This window comes from Scylla paramamosain, chromosome 27 (assembly GCF_035594125.1).
Source record: "Scylla paramamosain isolate STU-SP2022 chromosome 27, ASM3559412v1, whole genome shotgun sequence".
Classification (NCBI taxonomy): domain Eukaryota; kingdom Metazoa; phylum Arthropoda; class Malacostraca; order Decapoda; family Portunidae; genus Scylla; species Scylla paramamosain.
In genome coordinates, this window is record NC_087177.1 from 3223645 (window position 1) to 3247500 (window position 23856).

Consider the following 23856-nt stretch of genomic DNA (forward strand, 5'->3'; position numbering starts at 1 on the left):
TACTACTACTACTACTACTCCTACTCCTAAATAGTACTAGTAGTAGTAGTAGTAGTGAACATCATAGCAATAGTACAGTTTTATTAATTAACTTATTTATTTATTTATTTTTATTTTTTTTTGAGGTATAAAATTCTCCACCAGTGTTCCTTTCACCCCCGTATTTCCATTAATGCTTTTCTAGTTGTTACTGCCATTACTGTTATTATCCATAATCCCTTAGGGCGAGGAGGAGGCGCCGTAAAGAGTGGAGGGGAAAGAGATCTGCAGCAGTGCCCATCACGGCTTATTGTCCCTCGCCACGCACGGAGCACGGAGGCACGCCCTGGTCCTGCGGGAGGGGCGGCTGGCTGGACGGTGGTGGTGCTGTGGGCGAGGAAATATGTACAAGATAAGTGGAAATGAGGAAGAGGCGAGAGGAAGACCAAACACTTCACAGTTATAGGGACGTTCGTCGTTATCGTCATCACCGCCTGTAGCTTTGAGCGGTCTTGTGTGCGGTGTCAATAAAATACTGGTGTGTTGATTGGAAATTTTGAAGATAAGGTAAGGGAATGGAGAAGAAATGTCAAAAGTTAGTGATGATGATGATACTGATATAGACGGGTGATGTTAATGCCAATAACTAGTGAGAACAAGAATCAATGAAGTGAAATTCGTAACCATTTCCTCTTTATTTATTTATTTTTTTTATTCACACTTGTCTCGAGTTTCCGCGGCTTCGAGCAGACACGAATCGAGGTCCTTGTGGCCATGTTTGGGAGGAAAATAGAAGAGGTGAGATTCCCGGCCTCACCTTCGTGCTTATTTACCGCAGGAACACACAAGGGCGGCAGCAGCTGAAAACTATTGGGTGAGGACGCCGCCAGTGTCTGCGGCAGTGGTGGATATTCACTGCTATCCTTGGCACGCACTTAGTATTTATTGGTGATGCATGAATTGATTGACTCCAGGTGATTTTTTCTTATTTTATTTAAAGATGTCACGAGTTTCACGGAGTATAAATAGTCACGAGAAGGGAAGGTGTGTGTCACTGCAGCGAGAGAGAGAGAGATGGGAAGGGAAACTTGAGATAAAGATGAAGAGAGGTGGTTAGATACCATATGGGGGAAGCTGATAAATTAAATATATATATAATTTATGCCAGACAATATTGATATGTCTAAGGTAATTGCAAAGGTTCCACTGAAATCCCCCAAAAATAGGATAATAAAGATTCATTGAGGAAAGCCATAATGATCGCCAGCGCATCGTCATTTATGGAATTAATACCCTCGATCGGAAAGAAGGTTGTGAACAGACAGGTGCTCCGTAATATTTCTGTTGAGGAGAGGTTCAAAACCAATAAAAAACGTAGGAAATCAAAGCTTTAACGGCAGTGTGAAGGATTGGAGCGGTCACCTTTCTAAAGAACAGGTTGAATGTCGGCAAACTTTCTACAAGGAGGAGAGATGGATATTAACAGACGAAGACGAAAAACCTTGATCTGGCAAGAATGGCAGTTACAGGGAACGGTAGGAGACTGTACCGCAGGGGACATGAGCCTTCCGAAGGTCAAGGCCAGAGAGGGCATTGAGAACATCATCTTCGTCTTCGCTTTCTTCTTCGTCTTCTTCGTCCTCGCCCTCTCCCTCGTCTTCGTGTTCTTCCTCTTCATTTCGCTTATGTTCGGGTTTGCGCCATCTATGGATCATCTCCAGCTGCTTCTGTTCCGTGCATTGTACTTCCCTATTCCCTCACAGTTATGACTTATTGATGTAACATATTGGCTATTTCACGCTGAATTAATATTGCATAGTGATTCTGTTAATATTAATATACAAGTGCACGGCGCCAGAAATCACCATTTGAAAAGAAGAAATCCCACTAAGTGGACTTCCATTATATCAAGAGGAAGATTATTTGGTGAAACTGTCACTTGTTAGTTTTCCAGCAACATAGGCGTCCACGACCTTAATTATTATGACTAACTAACTCTTTGTTCACAGGCGTTAATTAGGTTGTGATGGCAGCCTCGGGTGTTGACAAAGTTCACACACACACACACACACACACACACACACACACACACACACACACACACACACACACACACATACTATGAAGAATAGAGTCTTGTAAAAACATGAAATAATCGAATGTAGCTTTTTTTTATTTCCTCTCTATTCTCAAGTGCAAACCACCGCCTTAAGAACACAAGGGTGCGGGAGAGGAAGGGTGCTGGGGTGCAGGGAGGCTTTGGCATGGCGGCGCTGGCTGAGTCTCGTCCCGTTCTCGTTACATTAAATGTTTACAATATTGTGGTGATGGTGTCCTTGCGTTGTGGTGCACACCGGTGATGGTTGGCAATGCATCGTCCAGTAATTGTTAAGTTTGCGTCCTTCACGTGTGCTTCGGGGTGAGGCGAGGCGGCATAAGGAGCTTTGCCTTTCCGGTCAAGAATTTTGTTCGCCACCACTCAGGCCAGAATGTTTAGGTGTTTCTCTTTCCACTTCCATGACCTTCCACCATCCTCCTGTGTCTTCCAATATATCGGCTAAAATGGAAACTTCATACTAATCTATGTACTTTGACAATTACTTCGCTTATTGTTGTTTTTATGCATAGGAATCTAAATAGAGAGTTGTGCACTTGGTCACACGCCGTCATGTGCTGGGTTCCCACACCAGTTTCTCAGTACTGCTCAGCACAGAACCTCCACATTGCACCGCCTCTCTCCTCGCCGTGCGGGAAGCGTTTTGGTCCGGGACAAAACCCCGAATTGCAATAGCGTTGTGTTGAAAGGAAAAGTAGATTGTAGTTTTAGAACCGAAATAGAAATATGCAACGGAATATTGTTGTCATGGTTGGATGATAACCTGTGGAAGTGGGATGTAGGGAGCAGTAACTGTTTTGAATGAGCCTGTTAAAGCAGAAGGTTGCGGTACACATTAACAGCAATTGTAGCACACGTGTGGGGCGGTGTAGCGGGACTTGGCGGGGAGAGGCAGCACAGACCGCTCTGGGCCCGAGGTCATCATGGCTGTATCACACGACACGTTTAATTCCCTGCAGCTCTGCCGTCACACCGCGCCGCTAATAACAGGGAGGCTCGCTTTATTACAAGCGTCCACTAAAAATACTCCCCTATAAAAGGAATAATTTTGTGACGTGGTCCAGATATCGTGACAGAAAGTGTGAGGCTCCCCCACCAGGTGCACAAGGCTAATGAGGACACCTATGTCGTGCATTTTCCAGGTGCTAAAGTTATACCCATTGTGTGTGTGTGTGTGTGTGTGTGTGTGTGTATATATATATATATATATATATATATATATATATATATATATATATATATATATATATATATATATATATATATATATATATATATATATATATATATATATATATATCGGGTGTGTTAAGGCGTTTACGTCCTTGTTCGAAATTAAAGGCATCAAAATTCGTTGGTTCGGAAAATGAGCTTTTTTGCTCAATCACTATGCAAGAAATACACGGAAATAGATCCATTTAGAAAAGCAGCAGTAACAGACGTTATAATGTTGTCAGATCAAGATCCTCCTCCACCTTCTTTATGGGCAGTGTAGTGACTGGTAACGATGTGGAGTGACTTCATTTTAGGCGGCTTGGCTTGAAGGAGGAGCAGAGTGGTAAAGGGTTACAAGTCGAGCCCGGTGTTACCGCCATACCTTGGTCATGGAGGCCAGGGTCGTCATGCAACAAATTCCTGTCACTGGCAAAACCGTGTAGTGAAGACAATGTGATCCCAGCAAATGGGGCAAAAAGAAAAAATAAATAAATAATAAATAAATAATAATAATAATAATAATAGTAAATAAATAAATAAATAAAATAAAATCACGTGTTTGAAGCTTGTTACCGCGGAGTCAGTCCAGGGGTTTTATTGATCGGCAGGTGAAATTTTAACAAGGTAGATTCTCAAAATTATTATCGCCCATTAAGGAAACATGTACTCGTGGAAATGCTGGTTGAGGACTGCTTGTTAAAGTAATATAGGATGATTACTATGTACATTGTGCTGTTGATCCTTTGATAAAGTCCAAGTGGTTCATCTTGCTAATGAGCGTGGGGGAAAGAATATCCTTAGTAAAGCAACAAATTAAAAATATTCAGGCACCACGATAGCTCAGTTAAAGCTGCGCCGCCATGACGCTGAAGAAAGTGAAGAAAAACAGCGAGCAGAAGACTTTGCCTGTGAGCCCAGACGTCTCGAGCAGAATGTTAAGCAAGAAGGGCGTCAGGCATGTAAAACACCACAGCATTCATGTCATTTTGCAAAGAAAAGCAAAGCGCGCCAGTCTACATTTACTGACAAATTCACCTATGACAATTAAACGCCAAAATTTTATACTTGAACTCGATTTATGTGCAGATTCAACGAGAAGGAAAATATTATTATTATTCCAAATTGTTAGAACCACATTTGAGTGAGTCTGTCCACATTCGTCCTCAGAAGACACAGGCTGCTGAGGAAGGCGCTTACCACCTCCTGCAAAAAGCAAAATATATTCTGCCACAAAGGCGCCACCTTTTATCTTTCGCCCTGGCAGGTGTTGAAAATTTCCGAACAGGATAATTTTTAGTTATAGTGGAGCAGTGTCGAAGTTATATTTCCACACTAATTATGTTTATTCTCTCTCTCTCTCTCTCTCTCTCTCTCTCTCTCTCTCTCTCTCTCTCTCTCTCTCTCTCTCTCTCTCTCTCTCTCTCTCTCTCTCTCTCTCTCTCTCTCTCTCTCTCTCTCTCTCTCTCTCTCTCTCTCTCTCTCTCTCTCTCTCTCTCTCACACAGTTCAAGTTAAAGCAAGCATGAAAATCAGCTCCCTTCTTCCGTTGCGGCATTTTTTATGATTCTTGTTATCTTTGTATGTAACCTTCTTTTATGTATGTTTCATTACTGATGTTGATTAACGGAGTTGGTAAAGAATAGAATATGAACATAAAATTTATTTGCGGAGATCTTTATTTGATGTATTGTAAATAATGATGCACTTTTTTCAGGAGGGAGGGAGGGAGGGAGGGAGGGAGACAGCGAATGCAGATTGCAATTTAGTTCATGGAAACCCACGTCATTCGCGATCACAGTGCTGCGTGGAGTGAACTAACAAACATAACGAAACAATACTTTCCCTACAGGCAAAGAGATCCAACGGGATAGCCAGAGGGACTTCACTTTGTCCACTGGCAGACTAAACCGATGTCTCTCTGGAATTAGAGCGCCGTGTGAGCCAATGTTCGGAAAGAGGCACGTTTTGGTATTTCTGCGATAAATCTGCCGAACAAAATCAGAGAAGGTTTACAAAACAAAGGAAACAAACAGTGGAAAGAGAATTCGAGCTGGAGGAAGATATGAGGCCACCGCCAGTTCGGGATGTAATGCCTGCAGGAAAAAGTGGCTTACACGGAACGACGCAATATGTCAGGAGTACCGGAGGTCATGCCTGCTGTGGAAAGCTATTAAATATTCGAGTTGGACGATAGGGAGTGTTTTTGTGTTAAATCCACATTAAATCCATCTTGCAGTCGAATAATTTGATGTACGTTTTCTGTGTCACCTTACGTAACTTGGAAAGATACGCAAACAAGTGCACTCTTTGTTAAAACTCGTTGTCTTTATAGAAAATATGTCGCAGAAAAATGTAGTAAATCTGGGTGAAGTTGCAGCTGCAGTTTTAATGGGCCATGATCAGGGGTTGAGTGTGGTGTAATTGGTCGTTGTGATGCCAAGCCAATCTGTCATGAGGGGGAAGATCACGTGCAGGAGTCGGTGAGTGTAGTTCATTTGTGTGCAAGCAGTTCTCGGTAAATTCCTTTTTTTTTTTTCTCTCTCTCTCTCTCTCTCTCTCTTGAATAATTGATGATTCCAACTGTGGCTTGATGCTGCCCGAGTTCACTTCACTTATGTTCACTGCACGTGTGTGTGTGTGTGTGTGTGTGTGTGTGTGTGTGTGTGTGTTGGGGGGGGGGAAGTGGTAGCCTACAGTACGAGTCATGATTTGGGGAAAAAAAAATCAACTTCCGGTACAAGAATGGAAATGACAAACGAAATGTAACTGTCTCAACGGAGATTTTTGCAATTTACCCAACGACACTATTGGCATATTTGCATAATAACCCTTTTTTCGTGTATTTTTTGGGGAAAGCGACCGAGAAAATAAGGCCGCTCGGTAGACTTACCAGGGTGTTGTGTTCTTTTGTCGACCTAACCTAACCTAACCTAACCTAACCTACTTAACTTGAATGTTGCAGAATACCTGGTATCAGAGAAGAAAAGTTAATTTGTTTGTTTGTGTCCTCTGAGCCTTTTCCCCCACACAGCTCTTGACCTTGGACGTAGTAACCTGCCATGATGTGAGGAAGGTCAGCATGGGGACGGTCGCATCACGTGCGAGGTCAGAGGTCAATAATTTTTCATCGTACATTGTGTCTGGAAGTTTAAAGTCTGTTGAGGCATCATGTTGGCAGTGACGGGCAGATGTTGCGGCGTGCATGTTAGCAATTACCACGCCCTGCACAGGTACTTTGGTGGTGGTGGTGGTGGTGGTGGTGATGATGATGAGGGTGACAGTAAGGTTATTTAGAAGGAAAGTAACAATGATTACCGATAATTAGATAACACCAGCCATAACTATAATGACACTGACATTGACGAAAATATCTAACAAAGACGATAATCATAATGAATTAGTGATAATGGAAATATTACTCACAATAGGAGCGACTACGAACATAAACATAGGGGGCAGATTCATAAGCGTGTGTGTGTGTGTGTGTGTCAGTGTGAGGAGATTTTGGTGGGAAAGCAGATTTGCTCTCATAGGAAGTGTGTGTGTGTCTGCGGCAGCGATTCAAAGAGTCACACGCGTATCTGGTCACAAAGGTCTCTCCGTGATGGACAGGTGCACTAAGCTAGCCTCACCTGCAAGAGAGAGAGAGAGAGAGAGAGAGAGAGAGAGAGAGAGAGAGAGAGAGAGAGAGAGAGAGAGAGAGAGAGAGAGAGAGAGAGAGAGAGAGAGAGAGAGAGAGAGAGAGAGAGAGAGAGAGAGAGAGAGAGAGAGAGAGAGAGAGAGAGAGAGAGAGAGAGAGAGAGAGAGAGAGAGAGAGAGAGAGAGAGAGAGAGAGAGAGAGAGAGAGAGAGAGAGAGAGAGAGAGAGAGAGAGAGAGAGAGAGAGAGAGAGAGAGAGAGAGAGAGAGAGAGAGAGAGAGAGAGAGAGAGAGAGAGAGAGAGAGAGAGAGAGAGAGAGAGAGAGAGAGAGAGAGAGAGAGAGAGAGAGAGAGAGAGAGAGAGAGAGAGAGAGAGAGAGAGAGAGAGAGAGAGAGAGAGAGAGAGAGAGATGGAAGGTGCGAGAAACAGACAGATTCTATAAACGAGGTAAATGGAAAGTGTGTGTGCTGCAGACATCCCATCTTTGCTGATGTTATACCCGACTTGGACCCTACTACGTTCTGATGTCTGCCTTGCCTCGTCCTCATTCCTCACACACACACACACACACACACACACACACACACAAAACGCTACACACCCTCTTTTAATGACAAGGAAACGTACCCAGTGCTCAGGACATAACACAAATAACTACAGTAAAAGCTACTCTGACAGGTATTTTGCATTTCCTCTCCGCGGGAATAAAGCCAAAGAGGGAAGGTTGGGAAATTCCTCGCAAATTGCAAAGTAAGATTCGCTGGAAGAAAACTAATCGGTTTATGAAGTGAAGACTGACGCGCGCACACACATACACACACACACACACACACACACACACACACACACACACACACACACACACACACACACACGTACGTTTATTCATCTCTTCATGCGATTTTGTTGTTGATGCAGTGCTATTGATGTGGAAGTTATTGCAGTGCTTGTGGCTTTTGTTTGGAGTAGTGGTGATGGTGGCGGTGGTGGTGGTGATGGTGGCGGTGACGGCGGCTGAGCGGTGGTGATGGTAGAGGCAGGTGGGTAACGAAGGAAATGTGTTATCCTTATGTAACTGTTGTGTTCGTTTCCTTACCACTGTCTCCAAGTGATTCCATTGCTGCGACGCTGTTAAATCAGTAAAACAGTAATTTATATATTGCCATGCTTTTTTTTTTTTTTTAAGTTTCAGAATATATTATCATTATCTATATTTTTTTTCTCGCTCTCTCTCTTTCTCTATCTCTCTTGCACATTAGCGAAAATTATCCTTGTCCACTCCTTAGGGATTTTTTTATATTTGCCCTTCCAGACTTCGTTGGTTTCTGTACACGTCAGGTTTCTGTACACGTCAGGTAACACGCCCACAACAAGAAAATTCTGCTGTTTAACTCCCTTCAGTGTATAATTTCAGCAGTAATTAGACCCTTCCTGTATCATATCAGTGTTATTTTTCATCATCTATTTTTCCGTCAGTTGATGGTGGAGAAAAAAAAAACTGATGTGGTACTTTTTCATTAATATATATGTTGTTGTCATTTTGTTGTTTCTGACGCTACGTTCCGAATTGTTTTGTTTCACTTTTCTACGAATTATCATCGGCACCACTTAATTGGCTCAAAGGATTCACGTTTATTATGGCACCACGAAATTCTGGCGATTATAGCAGTTTTCATTTGAAGTTTTTATTCATTTATTTGTTTTATGCATTTTTTTTTTTTCTTACTTTCCTCCCTCCCGTGTCACAGCTGTCTCGATGCTAGTGGATTAAGTTGTTGATCGATGTGTGTGTGTGTGTGTGTTCATTTGTTCACACGTTCACAAGTCTTCTAACAATTTCTTTCGTACTTCCTAATAAAAAAAAAAGTTTCCTAAAATAAGTGTTCTCATTCGTACTAGATGACCGCTGCTGACGCTTGACATTGAGGCGGTTGGTTGCTTATACGCGTGTCAAATCCATTAAGTAACCTTGAATTACAAAACCATGAACTTTTTTTTTTCTTTCACTCTGATCTAGTTTGCCTTTCCTTTTTTCTAGCAAGGGGATATAGCAGACGCGTATCTCTCAGGCTCACTCTCATGCTCGCTGCTAAACTGAAGTTGCTAAAGCATTATCACTCATCGGCTTTCGTTGGAATATGTCATTACGCTCTCGCTCTTTTATATGTTCATTACTTAAGCTTCAGTGCGCTTGGTATAATGCCACTGTAGTGATTATGATTTTTTTTTTTTTTTTCTGGTCAGGGATATGTTTGTGTATGGGGGCTAGGGGCGTGGGTGTGTGAATGGTCCTGTGAGCCATATGCATGTGTCTACTTGTATTGATTTATAGCTTATTTTTTATCCACCAAAATCCCCACCTTATATGTCCTCCCGTTTTCTAATCCCCTTCATTATTACTGCGCAGTACATCAAATTCAAAACCTGTAATTACATAAACACATAAAAGTAGAAGTTGTCGAAAAAAATAGCGTCTGTTGCTCGTAATCTTTCTGAACGCTGGCAGGTCAGTCAGATGATCAGAAAGGGCCCGGAACTAACTTGGTGATGGTTAATTTGTCCACAATATTGTTCTGCAGATGAACTATTTGCTGGCGAGCTGACGAGAGTGGCAGAGAGGGTGGGCTGGCGGGCGGCAGGGTTCGGCTAACAGACATTGAGCAACGAGTGACTGTGAATTGTAGAGTCAGCAGCATGGAAAAAAAAGTGGAATATTGCGTTAGTAAATGGTAAAGATAGACAGAGAAGCAGGGGTGGTAAAGGGACGACGGCGGGAGCAGGAAGGTGACGCAGGACAGGATGGACGCTCGAGAATTGTATGGCAGCATGAAAGGGAGCTTTGGGTATAGAGTTCTTGTGGCATTAGGAGGAACTAGGAGACTCAGTAACGACCTGGCTGATGAATACTTGCTTTGAGAGTTGAGGACGTGATCCCAGAATTCGACCATTGCCGAGGGCCCGTGTACCAGAAGGAAGACAAAGGCTGTAGAATTTAGCGTAGCGGGAACAGTTCAAGGATGGTCTTTGTAGTGTGTCGCGGCGATGATGTGGCGGATACAGTTTTTGCCGTGACGAAACAAACTTCCTGTTATGTTCGGCATTAAAAATAATAAATAAGCAGCTGTAAATCGATCACTACAAATAACACAGTGCCCTTAGAGTTTTCAATATGCCTCGTAAAGTATCCAGCTGGGGTCGTTCCTTCGTCGGCGTCCCCCACTTGTGCTTCATCACTGCTCGCGGGAATCGAAGTCTTGGCATATATTTAAGACGGCAGGATAATTTCCCCGGAGACCTCTATTCTGGGCCTGCAGGACTCTAGTTTCCAGACTGGGTAAGAGAGGTAAGAGAGTGCGAGATGTGATGTAGGTAACTTCGTAGGGTGTGTGTGTGGGTGTGGGTGGGTAGCTGTGTGGGTCTTTGCTTATCAGTTTGTGTGACGGTCCCTTTGTCTCCATAGGAACAATGAAAACTAATTTTTTGCCTGCCCTAGCATCATTCATCCTTAGCTATCAGTGTGGTTAGGGTAATATTAGTAGTGTGCCAGTGGTGACCGCCATATGAATACTTCCTACAGCAGTGGTTCTCTTCTCTCCCGCAGGTCAGTTTGGGCGTGGGGTGGCCGAAGCAGAGTAATGCCAGAAAGCAGAGAGAGAATTAATATGCATGCCTCCGTCGACCCGCTCCTTGATGTGCAATGTTTATCCCGGAGGTAAGTCACTTTTTACTTTTCTCCGGCGAGGCAAACGCAGAGAGGGAGGTTATGAAAGTCCCTCTAATAAACGTGGTACCTTCTCCCAGGAGTATTTACCGACATCTGGTGAGAAATTAAATATATATCGAATGAGAGCATTAGTGTCCGGGGTGTGTGTGTGGCGGAGAAATTATATGATAATTGTGTGTCTTGCCGAGGCACACAATTACTGCCTTGACCGAAATGGCGAAACCTCGTCCACCGCCACTAATATCTTTGTTATTCATGCTCCTCTAAAATACATTTAAGTCCACTTTTTAACCACATCGCCGCCCCGACCACGACCAGCTAAGGCCGCCGCCTGCCAGCACGCGGGATCCAGGTGTGTGCCTGATTCTTACTTATGTACTGTGTATGTACGCTGTGTATGTGCTCGTATGTGTGTGTGTGTGTGTGTGTGTGTGTGTGTGTGTGTAAAAAAAAATTAGGCTTAAAGGAACACTGGTCCAGGTTGCAGACTAAACAACGAGAGAGAGAGAGAGAGAGAGAGAGAGAGAGAGAGAGAGAGAGAGAGAGAGAGAGAGAGAGAGAGAGAGAGAGAGAGAGAGAGAGAGAGAGAGAGAGAGAGAGAGAGAGAGAGAGAGAGAGAGATTCAGCATTGGTTCTCCGGGCATCAGAAGACTAAAGTGCCCGTGAAGTAAGGTCCGAGCCGTCCCAGCCTTGAGTTATCCGTTGATGTTGTCATCACCCTCATTGGCGGGCGATTGGTAGGCAGGCAAGGCTGTGGGGGCGCCGGAGGTCAGGTGTGTGTCACCCTCCTCTTGTTACCTGCCTCACCTGCCTCCATACCTTACTGCCTGGATGATACAGAGTGAATCGTTGAGTGAAGGTCTATATTACTTTACTAAATCCCTGTATTCATTCCTCTTCAAATAATTGTGTCAGTATAAGTGAAGCAACGAGGTAACTGAATGTAGCAGCTAATAGCTCTATTTGTTAAACACTTCTTATTTATTTCTCCTTTCCAATTAGTGATATGTTTTGTTGGGCGTGGACGACTGCTCTTGTGCAGCGGAGAGCCGGAGACAGAATTATCGTGGAGTGGTGATAGAGACTGTAGAGTTTGCTCCTTAAATCTGTGCCGAAATTATGAAAACTGAGAGAGAGAGAGAGAGAGAGAGAGAGAGAGAGAGAGAGAGAGAGAGAGAGAGAGAGAGAGAGAGAGAGAGAGAGAATTTCTACATATACATTTTACTTGTGTGCCTTATTGCGTGAACAAAATGATGTCAGCACAAATCTTTCCCGCCCAGGAATAAATGTTTATTAGCACACTTTGCATTCCTCGGTAGCATTATCTTGACGCCTTTAAATCCGCTGATAATGGAATAGTCCACTCGCACAATCGTGGTGTGTGCCGCATTGAGCAATCACACTAAAGCAAGTGGCAGCCCAACCTGAAATCCCAGTTTAATGTAGATATTGGTGAGGGTGTGAGGTGAAGGCATTAGTGCGCTTGCGTTACGAGGCGGCGTTGGAGTGTGCACACGTAATCCCCTCAAGGAGCTTAGCCGAGGCAGCCATGTGCGAGGGGCAGGCTGGCGCGCCGTCCCGACAGGTGGTGTGGCCCGTCTGACCACTTCATCCCGCCACCCAAAGCCTTCCAGCGCGCGTCCCGTCTTGCCCCGCACCACACACCACTGCCAATCCCTGCACCGCACCGCACCGCACCGCTCCACCGCACAAAACCCACTTCTGATTCCCAGATCCACCGCATACAGCACTGTACCACACTGCTTCGTGCTGCATGCATTCTCGCATTTCCTTCACACTACAGCGCCTTCAGCAGTTACAGCTCCGCATCACGTCTCCTATCCGTCCCTTAAACCTTTTCCTCCCTACTGCTTTCTATTGCGTCACACCAATCGGAGGCACATGATCACTCGTTCCAGTACCACCCCTACCATACAGCGCCTTTGTTCACGCCTGTACCACTCCGCCCATCCTGTTGCGTCTCGTCTCGCCTCGCCTCGTTTCTAGCCTGGTCTGGTCTCGCCTCGCCCTGTCTTATCACATCCCCGTCTTATCACCGTCTCCCCACTCCCATCACGCTCCGCCCCGCCACGCCTGGGCCCGCTGTCCTCACCCCGCATCATCTTGGCCACCGTGTTCCTGGCCACTGAGGGAATGGACGCAATTCCCGTTTTCTCCCACCGGTGCCAAACTGCATCGATCGCTGAAGGTGAGGTAAATGTTGAATTCTGAAGATTTCCACGCTGGATGTTTTCTCGGAGTGTGGGAGGTGTGGACTCGAGCAGCTGCTTGGAGACCCTGCAAATATTTATTTTTCGTATTAGGAAACTCAAGAAGGCAGCATTTTGAAAGGTAAATTTACTGCCCGGAGTACACATGGAATACGCTAGAAATATAGGTAAATAAATTATATATATATATATATATATATATATATATATATATATATATATATATATATATATATATATATATATATATATATATATATATATATATATATATATATATATATATATATGTATATATATATATATATATATATATATATATATATATAATGTTAGTAACTTTACTCGTGGTGGTTGGGTGGAGGTGGTGTGGTATCAATTTCACTTCCATGCCGCGAATTTCCTAGAGAAGTAAAATATTTGTTCCGCCTATTTCAGCATATCTGGTGGAGTTTGTACATTTATAGAGACTTTCTTTAGTTCATGCCTTGGAGAGACGGTGCTCCATACATCTCTGGCCGCTCCCCCATTCGATATGAGAGAGAGAGAGAGAGAGAGAGAGAGAGAGAGAGAGAGAGAGAGAGAGAGAGAGAGAGAGAGAGAGAGAGTATTCAGATTATTTGTTTATTTCCCGCAGAAGATGGATTGTCAGAAATGCTATATATTACTTTAAAGAATAAGCAGGAAACATGTACGTGGCTGCCGCAGTGACGTTCACGAATGCCAAGAGAGGCGGAACACGCACTCCTCGTCCGCATCTCAGCTGCAGTAACCTGTCTGGAATCAGTCTGGCGGATGGCTGGCATCGAAAAATCCTCACTATTGATAACACCTTTACAGCGGGACCTTACACGGCGGGGGAAAAGGACTACAAGGTTCGTCCCCAATTGTAAGTTCATTGATGGAAGGGAGAGGCTCTCTCTGTGACCACCACCACCACCACCACCACCACCACCACCACTACCGCCATGCTGGGTCTTGCTTCCGACGGCGGGGGAATGTCATGGGAAAGCTGAACCCTGCGGGAGGCACTCTTCTTGCACCGGCGGTCGCAGAGCGGTAGCTTTTAATCGGAAAGTGAAGGGGGCTTAATTGGGGAGGGTCGGAGACGGCATGAGGGGATGGAGAGGAAGGGGCAGGAGGTAGTGAGTTGGTTACTAAGTTGCATCACCGGGTTGTCACTGAATCCGTCAGTCAGCAGCTATCCGATCATCAGTTAGCTGGGCAGGCAGTCAAGCGATCACATTATCATTCAGTCCATCAGTCACTTATCTGTCAGGCACTCGGCTTCTGTTCTGGACCACGTCAAGGAAGGAGTTGTCGTCGATCCAAACAAGCCCCTTACGTTACCACCATGCCTTTCTTCGCCCGGAGAGACAGACAGACTGGCTGGCGGGAGGAAGCTTGTTTAGTGCAGCAATAATACTCGGGGGACGCCACCACAGATTACCTGCAGGGGACAAACTTTACATTCATCCTCCAATCAGTATTCAGTCGTGAACGTCAGGCCAACTGTATTGATTTTATTCCTGTGAAATATAGTGCTAAGTGTGGCTTCGAGTTGTTGTTATTGTACTTATGGTAATGGTATTAACTATATTACCATTACTACTACTACTACCACCACTACTACTACTACCGTTACTACTACTACTACTACCGTTACTACTACTAATACTACCGTTACTACTACTACTACTACTACTACTACGACTACTATCACAACTCTTACCATCACTGCTGTAACTACTAGGACAACCTGTAGACATACTTTTTCGCCCCCACATGTGTTGTTAACCAAGCGAAGGCTCTACATGGAGTCACGCTTGAACTCTGAGGCTTGTGTTCTTCCCATTACCATTGGAAGCTTAACTGAACTGATATTTTCGTATAAGTAAGAAAATTTGTTGCCTTAGTTTAAGATTTGTTGGTTGCCTTGCTGGTGTCATCATGAGTAAAAAAATATTTAGAAATTTTACATTCTTAAGGGAGAAATTTAGTCAGGGATGGGGTAACATTTATTAAACAAGAATACTACTGTATTTAACGAAATTACAAAAAAAAAAGTTTTGTTGCATTGTTTCTAATTAATCCATATGTTATTTTTTACGACTGCATTTATGAACTATGCGTATAATGAATAAATCGTGTAAATAGGTGATAACTGATGCTCCATTGGCGACCATGGTGATACTGGATGACAGTGAATGAAATTGTCTTACTGCACACCCTGCTTCTACACAAATTACTAAGTATAATTAAATTACTTATAATCGAAGCAGTACACCCACGCCGATTGAGTAAAGATGAAAAGGAAACTGCTGAATCTTTCGTGGACAATTTCAGCACACTGGCAGTATTGCTTGTATTGCTTGCTGCTGGCGTTAGGGGAAGGAACCTTTAATACTGCAACGTGTCATATATCTTTTTTTTTCTTTTTTACTCACCTTTCCGAGTGAAGAGATAACAGTCTTAAGATCGCTAGTGTACTACAGGCATTAATTCAATTTGTGGAGGCTTAAATTAATTATTCTATCTCTCTATCAATTTATATGTAGCATTTCAATAGTTAATGGTTCAAATGATTTTTGGGCTCCATTTGGAAGTACGAGTAACGTCAACTCTCACTTCGCATACAAATTTCATTCCAGGTTTTTTCCTTGTTCAATATGCAGAAGGATGCACACGTACCCTGAAACAGTAATGGCAAGAGGAATGCAACGCTGAAATACACACACACACACACACACACACACACACACACACACACACACACAGATTCATGCACGAAACGCTACGCTCATGGATACTGATTGTGAGAGAGTAGCGTAATGCTTCCAATCATAACTGCTGGCAAACTGGCAACCCGTGGTCTGATCTGTCTGTCTGTGTGTGTGTGTGTGTGTGTGTGTGTGTGTGGCAAGATCATCAGAGTACCTCATCAACATGGAAATGCCATTATCAAGGGAAAGATTATCGTTCTTCCATCTGTAATGAATATTATCGTTGCTTGTCGTACCAAGGCATGTCACTGTGTACTCAGGAAGGTGAGCTCGGGGATACTTCAGGCTTGGTGGTTTCGAGCTGAAAAACAGTCAAAGCTAGACCTCCACAATGAACACCTGTGTGTAATATTGCAATCGACTGGAAATGTTTATAGTTTTTTTTTATTTTATTTATTTATGTAGCTGTGTATTTTAATTAATTATTCATTTATTTTTTATCTTTTCTTTGCACACAGATATAACATAAAAATATGTTTTTCACCTCGTGGTCTGGCTTGTGTAAGACAGACAGACAGACAGACAGACAGACAGACAGATGAATCGCATGTGTTATGTATAAAGAATGAAAACAAAAACTGAACAGCGTGTAACTTATAATTAACAGTAATGACAAAAATGCTCCTGCTACCGTTGTTGCTGGTTTTACTGATATATATATATATATATATATATATATATATATATATATATATATATATATATATATATATATATATATATATATATATATATATATATATATATATATATATATATTATATATATATATATATATATATATATATATATATATATATATAATACTAGTAGTGGTGGTGGTAGTAGTGACTGGTAGTAATAATAATAATAATAATAATAATAATAATAATAATAATAATAATAATAATAACAACATGAAGAAAAAGAAGACATGATATGATGAATATGACGATGATGATAAGATATGAAAACACCACCAAGAAGAAGGCGCAGAAAAAAGCAGCAACATGAAAAGTGATCGGCGCGCGGCAAGGCTCCCTCCTCTGGCAGCGAGCGCCGCGCCTGACACAGACAGCGGCGTCCTGACGAGCAGCTGTTTACTCCTCCATGATGGTTCCTGTCATCAGCGTTGTTATTCATCAAGGTGCTTGAGGTCAGGCGAGAACACGCGGAGCTGAGGCAAACCGTCGCTCGTAGATACGACGAGGCAAAGCTGAAGTGAGGTCGAATCGCAGGTTAGGAGTTAATGGATGAAAATTACTTCTATCCTTCATATTATCCACGGTCTTCATACTGCTGGTTCGTGCTGAGTGTGAGAGGCTGGGCATGCAGCACTTAGCGTGTACGTAGCTTATGGGAGTTTGACTGACGGTTTTGGTGTAACACGTTCGGGTAGACGTTTGTATCGCGCGGAAAATTGATAATTATTTTTAATTATTAGACTAAAGATATGCGGAAGTGTTACCGTAAGCAGGGCTTCGCAAACCTGAATGTCTTTTGTGAATTTTTATTTGAGTTTTGTTGGCGGCGCAACAAGCGGATCATTGCGTCCTGTGCTTGTGCACACAGTCACCGCGACATGGATCCACAGTCAGGTCCGCCATTCCGCCATTATGTCTTCACAGTTACTCTTCACACTTTTCTTCCTGTAGCTACCGTGTTTCCTCTACATACAGGCGCTCTCGATTATTGGCGGTGCAGTGCTGCTGGCAGAGAACAGCTCTTGTTCCTGGTAGTACACAGTGAACATACTCTGATAGAGTAATTCTTGAAATTAACCTTTCAAAATATTAAACACTGGTAATTATTAAACAATTTATCAAGTAAAAGTTTAATCAGATGGAAGTTTATGATTATATTATATTTAATGCCTACCTTCGTGAGTCGTGAGGATGGGGGCACATTATTGTCTTTCTGCGCCCTGCCTCTCATTATTGTTTCCTCATCCCTCTTTCACCTGATATATATATATATATATATATATATATATATATATATATATATATATATATATATATATATATATATATATATATATATATATATATATGATGCAGGGCTAGACTTTCATGGATTAGCCACACAGGCGCCTTACTGGTTGCTTATTACTATTACTTGTAGACTATATATATATATATATATATATATATATATATATATATATATATATATATATATATATATATATATATAATTTTGTCTGCAAGTTTGGAAATTAATAGAATAACAGTAATAGTAATAAGCAACCAGTACGATGCCTATGTGGCTAATCCTTGAAAGTCTGGCCCTGCATCACCTTGTTTCAATAGCCACAGTAATACAACCCTTCACCAAAGTGCTCCCAGCGTAGGGCCTGTGTTGGGGGACTGTCATGAGGCAATGTCGCATGCAGGCTTTCCCTTTCACATGCACCGCGTGATGTGCAGGAAGTTTCATAAGGTGGAGTAATTCTGAATACCTTGCTGGAAGTGTTGCGCGTAAAACACCTTCACCTTGCACGTATGGAGTTGTTTCTTCGTCTTCCCTCGACTCTTCCCTCTCCTTTACACTTCTCGGCTCACCTTAATACCGTCGAAGGAAACTTGAATCTTGGCCGCCGTGCCGCCCTCTCCGCCACTGTGCTTAGCCAGGTACTCAACTCCTCGCCGTAAAATTTCTTGAGAAGCTTATCTTCTTCCAAGAGCATGTCGACGTCGATAGTACACCTGATTGTAAATATTACTTAGTGGTTTTATGAAGATGTTTATGATTTTCGGGTGATATCTCCATCGCTATGCACACCACCATGCACGTTAACCTCCGATCCGTCCCGCCGTCGAAGCAGCAATATTCGAGGATAAAAGTCTGGCGGCGCACGTAAGGACAACGCTGCCTGTTCTTAATCTCGGCCAAAATTTACGAAATATACATTGCCGCTTTGTGTAAGCTGTCACACCCGCCAGTCATCGGCCCCTCTAAGCCCTGTCATTACCAGCAGTCAGTGGGTCGGCGCCACGGAGATAATGTGATAAATGTGTCCATCTCTCGCGACACATTGCCCTTACTTACAGGGTATCTTGACTATCGGGGAGGAGTGACAGTCTTGTGTGTGTTTAACTTTGAAAAATGTTTGAGATGTTGCACGTATCAAATGGCAGGAGCGGGAAGCCATGAGTATGACCCTGTGTCTTGTAAATTGCAAAAGGCAGGCAAGCGACGGCACCTCCACGACCACCACAACCGCCCTGAATCGTGCCGCCTTTCCTCTCCTCACCTCGCCCTCCCCTCCCGCTACTCTCCCTCTCTTCCTTCCTCCCAACGCTCCCCTGAAACTCCCACCCCCACCTGTCCCTCTCATCTGTCGTCTTTTATCCCGTCAGAAATGTAGTTTATTCACATCACTTAACCTTTCCGAGTGAAACAGTTCCAGCGGGGTGAATCTCAAGTTAGCTGGCGATGGAGACGAATCGTTGTGGGAGGCGGTGCCGAGGGCGACATAACTCGGCTCGCCACTCATCTGTTACGTGTTTCCCGGCTGCTGGACCTGAATATATAATGGCGGGCGTTGAAATGCAGGCATAAATCATAGATAAAATTGCATGATATATCTTCCTTGCTGAACAAACTGGCAACGCTGACTTATCATTGTATAATTGTCTTTTCATACGCCTACTGAGATCACCTCCCCGTGGCTACCAACTCAGAACTTTTCGCACGATTTTATATTTGTTCGTTCACGTGACGCGCTCCTCCTCTATGGTAACCGAGACACTTAGGTGGCACTGCTTTTAACATTGTTATCCAGTGTTTATGTTATAAAATACAACATTTTTCATCGAGTGACATTTACGCACTTAGAGACCCTGCCGCTTCAACGTCAAAATGAGGCGGAGCATGCGCAGGGGAGGCGGGACTGGCAGTCTTGCCAGCCGTACAACGCATCTGGCGCTGGCTTATGATGGAGGCGCAGTTGTCGAAGCAATTAAATACCAGAGTTGCAGGTGATGGAGAAGGTGAAGTTTAGCTCTGATCTAACTGAATATTAGCCAGTGAAGGAGGAGGAAGCTCCTGAAGGAACATCAGCTCAGCGCCGCAGTGTACGAGCATCCGGCAGCGAGAGTGTAAACTGTGGCAGCATTGACTTGGCCGAGAGGACATCAGTGTTTCTTGACGCTGTGGCGGTGAAGGAGGGTTGCTTGTCGAATGAAAAGATATCGACGCGCATGTGATGGCTCTCGTCATTGCATTCAGTGATTGATATCAATGATATCAAAGTTAAGTGTCTCTCATGATATTCCCTGGATTTTCACCCTTGTTAGAGAAGTTGTAATGGTAAAAAATGTAAAAGTTTTCACGATGCGTGCCGTTTAGTGCGGAGGTAAAGTCGAATATTTTTACAACTTGGGTTGCGACGCGATTGGAGAGGAGCTATGTGCCCGCCGCGGCTGGGATGCTGTGACTAGGTGTGTAACGCTGTGATGATGCAGGTCAATAGCAAGATGCACCATCATCACCATCACCACCATCACCATCACCACCACAACCAGGCGACCACGGCCACCAGGAGCCAGCCCACCGCCACCACCACCAAACCGGACATACAAGGTAAGGCCGCGACGGCAGCGGCGGCGGCGGCGACCGAGGTGGCGCGCTCCGTGGGGGGGAAGGGAGTCTTGGCCGTGAACTGGCGAGGGATTCCACCACTCTGACTGATCCCTGGATTCAACAGGTGACCTAATTCAAGTCAGGTGATGACATGTTTGGCACAGGTTGACGGGCGGCGGCTGTCTGGCTGTCATCCATTCACCTGTTACTCCCGCCTGCGATAACCTTCCTTGCATCGATTTCTAGTATTTGTACTCGGTTTCCTTTTACAGAACCGCGTGCAAACCAGGACGCGACTTGCGACATTACAGCAGTAACACGAGATGTTTGTGGCTCTAATAGACACGCGCCTCTCAGTCAAACTTCTCTCGTAAAGTTTTAATGACCTACGCGGCCCCGTCTGTCGTCGCCCACCGGCAAACTTTGACGACGCGACCCGCAACACCAAATGTCCCAGCTCGACGCGATGTAAAGTTCCTCTTGTTCACTTATTAAACTTGTGAGAGCCTGTGTCGTATATTTTAATATTTATCCCGTGACTTGAACTTTACTTGTCATATGAAAAAAAAAAAAAAATCTGCTTATGAAGGATGCACACCTTTATCGTAAGCATATTGGTGTTACATGTGTTTGTGTGCGTGTGTGTATGTGTAGATAGCCGCCTTACCAGGTGACGTGGGCCTTTATGTCTGGCCCACAGGGTGTTACATGAGTAATATATATATATATATATATATATATATATATATATATATATATATATATATATATATATATATATATATATATATATATATATCACGTTTGATTAAATTGTAAAATATATATTTTTCACTTATTCAGAATTGAACAATACGAGCACACGTGTAATTAATTTTGCCAAGTGGAGTGAAAATATATGAACGATATATATATATATATATATATATATATATATATATATATATATATATATATATATATATATATATATATATATATATATATATACATACATACATACACGTTTTACTCAAGGAAAAAAGATATTCCTCTTTTAAAAGACTGTCTAGTACCGCAATCCAAGAACTGTTGGTAAGCCTAATTCTATGAATAATAACTCACACGTGTGTTGAGACTGGCCGTGTGTTGGTAGTGGGTGGCGCTGGCAGCTGACGGTCACGTGGGGTGGTGAGGGGCTGAGGCCTGAGGGTGTGAGGGGCGCGGTGTAAGGTGTAACAGGTGACACGCTAACACCCCATCGATTCCTCGGGTGTGTGGCGGCGAAACGTTGCCGTACGTGGTCCCTTCACCTGATCAGCGCCATTGCTAATAAGGATATTATTTGCTGCTGGGGGTAGCACTGTTGGCATTTTCATTGCATTTGACCGACAACAAATGATAATCGGATAGCAGATTATGTGATGCATTAAAATTATTAATAATGGCTGTTTGTGAATTAGCGAAAGTGAGTGTGACTGTGTGACATGATTAAACAACTCCACTGTGCTTCCGATGAGAGAGAGAGAGAGAGAGAGAGAGAGAGAGAGAGAGAGAGAGAGAGAGAGAGAGAGAGAGAGAGAGAGAGAGAATATTACCTACAGTATACTGAGAAGTGAGAGGGGAAGATACGAATATATAGAATATATTGTTACTAAGTGGATCAGAACTTGATGAATTGTTTGTATTACCAATTTAACTGAATTTCACACGAGTGTCTGCACATAGTGTGTTGACTTTTCCTTCATTCTGATTGATGGTAGTGTCCTGCACGTACTAACGTCTCGCCTACATTGCGTCTTACCGTCAATCCTGTGCTGGGCCATGCTTGCTGCACGATTTTTCACACAATTTAATTTCTACTTTGATATCTGTTCATTTGAAGTGAAGAACAACCAGTGACTATGAAGCACGTGTGTATATTGGACCTTGACATACCCAGAAAAAAAAGAAAAAAAAAAGAAAACTCCATCTTTCGTAGGCAGACAACTTTATTTCGCAAATACTATTGCATGTCTAGGAATTCGGTACCTGATTACTGACCATCTGTAACATGTAGACTGTCATTTCGGGTTACGCGTTGGCATTAACAAGTGCAGTGTTTTGGCGAATGATCATGACAGGAAAAGGTGATGGATGGTGGGATCGCGGGGCAGCTGCCTAAAGAGTTACAGCTGTCGTGGCAAAGTTGAGTTTTGATGTCAAGGAGGGAAGGTGACAATGAAAGGCTGGAAATAAAGAAGATAAAAGAAAAAAAAAAAGACAGGACTGGAATATAAAAACTCACAAAAAAAAAATCCAAGGAGGAAGGAGTGAGGGAAAAGGGAAGCGGAGAATATATTAAGTAAAGGGATATGAAAGAGAACGTTTACTGTACGAATGAAAGGTTCATAACAGGAAAGGAAGGAATCATATGACTGAGGAATGGATAAAAAAGTGATATTTAGAAAAAATGATGCAAGAAAGTACCAGGAAAAGTTTGCTGGATAACATATAACTGAGAGAGGAGGAAAGACTGATAAAAGATCAACTTCGATAGGTTGTTTGCCCTCTCTCTGCCAAGAAAAGTATAAAAATATCTACCAAACCCAAAGATCGTGTTTCGTAGGCACTAATATGCTTTGTGACATTATACGAGTTGTCAGAGAGACGCTATTTGGGTGTTAAGTGTGAATCAGGAGGAAGGAAAGAGTGAAACTAATCGTATTATGTTCAAACGTTTTTAATTGCATGAGAGAGAGAGAGAGAGAGAGAGAGAGAGAGAGAGAGAGAGAGAGAGAGAGAGAGAGAGAGAGATTGATTCTGTAACATATGTAACATTTCCAGGCAGCTTAACCTGTATCAAACTTGCTGCCGAATGCCAAACAAACATTTAATGTATATCCACATTTTGCAGACGGAAACAGGTATAAAGAAGCGCTTACTTACATTACACTGCCATTATTGCGTATCACAAAACTCCCCTCGGAAAATCCCTTGAAATAAAAACGAAATAAAACTAATATCAGTCTTGAAGAAATACCCAAAATCTGTATCACCCACAAAACACTGTACGTCAGACTTGAGTAAAATAAAGAAGAGGTAACCAGCTAGAACCCCATTTAAGTAGGCAACCCGGAAGCAGCCAGGTGAAGTAAGCTAACCCCTCGAGCACGATTATTCAATTTGGACCAGACCCGTCCTTCGTGCGTTCGGCCTCAACTTCCGTAAGGGAAAGCCGAACCCAACTAAATTTAGCTCAATAAAGTGAATTGCTCGGTGGGTTCACTTTATTGACGGGAGGAGAGAGCGAGGCTGTCTGGTGGGCGGCGTGAAGTAATAATGGTGATGGCACGATGTTGCATCACTGGACTGTTTCAACGGGTTTCCTCCGCCGTCTGAGGAGGACCTGTTGCATGGTCGACGGGGGCGCAGGTGGGGGGAAAAACACTGACTTCGTAGGTGTGGGGTTCAGGTGTGCGTAGGTATGGCGTGCCCCTGGGAACCTTAAGCTTTTGCATCGTTAGGTTAGTTGAGGTAACGTGGAAAAGCGGTTAGTTGGTATTTAGTTTCTTTAAGTATGTTATGTTTCTTTGGTTACTTTATTTAATAGTTTTCCATGTGGATCTGTCCCCTGGTGGATGCTT

The 23856-nt window shown here is 43.2% G+C and overlaps 1 protein-coding gene across 3 annotated transcripts in view; it reads left to right on the top strand.

Annotated features, from left to right (window-relative positions):
* The first annotated feature begins 227 nt into the window (after positions 1 to 227).
* Positions 228 to 23856, top strand: part of LOC135114047 (uncharacterized) — a 121193-nt gene continuing 97564 nt past the window's right edge. Inside the window, exons 1-3 of one of the 3 annotated variants that reach the window (XR_010275184.1) lie at positions 228 to 546; positions 10549 to 10659; positions 20524 to 20761. Coding sequence is in view for 2 of the 3 variants with exons in the window: in XM_064029699.1 (XP_063885769.1) it covers positions 10614 to 10659 (46 nt within the window). In the remaining variant the exon portion in view is untranslated. Of the gene's footprint in view, positions 547 to 10548; positions 10660 to 20523; positions 20762 to 23856 lie in introns of those variants that run through there. The other 2 variants (XM_064029699.1, XM_064029700.1) reach the window with 2 other exon arrangements.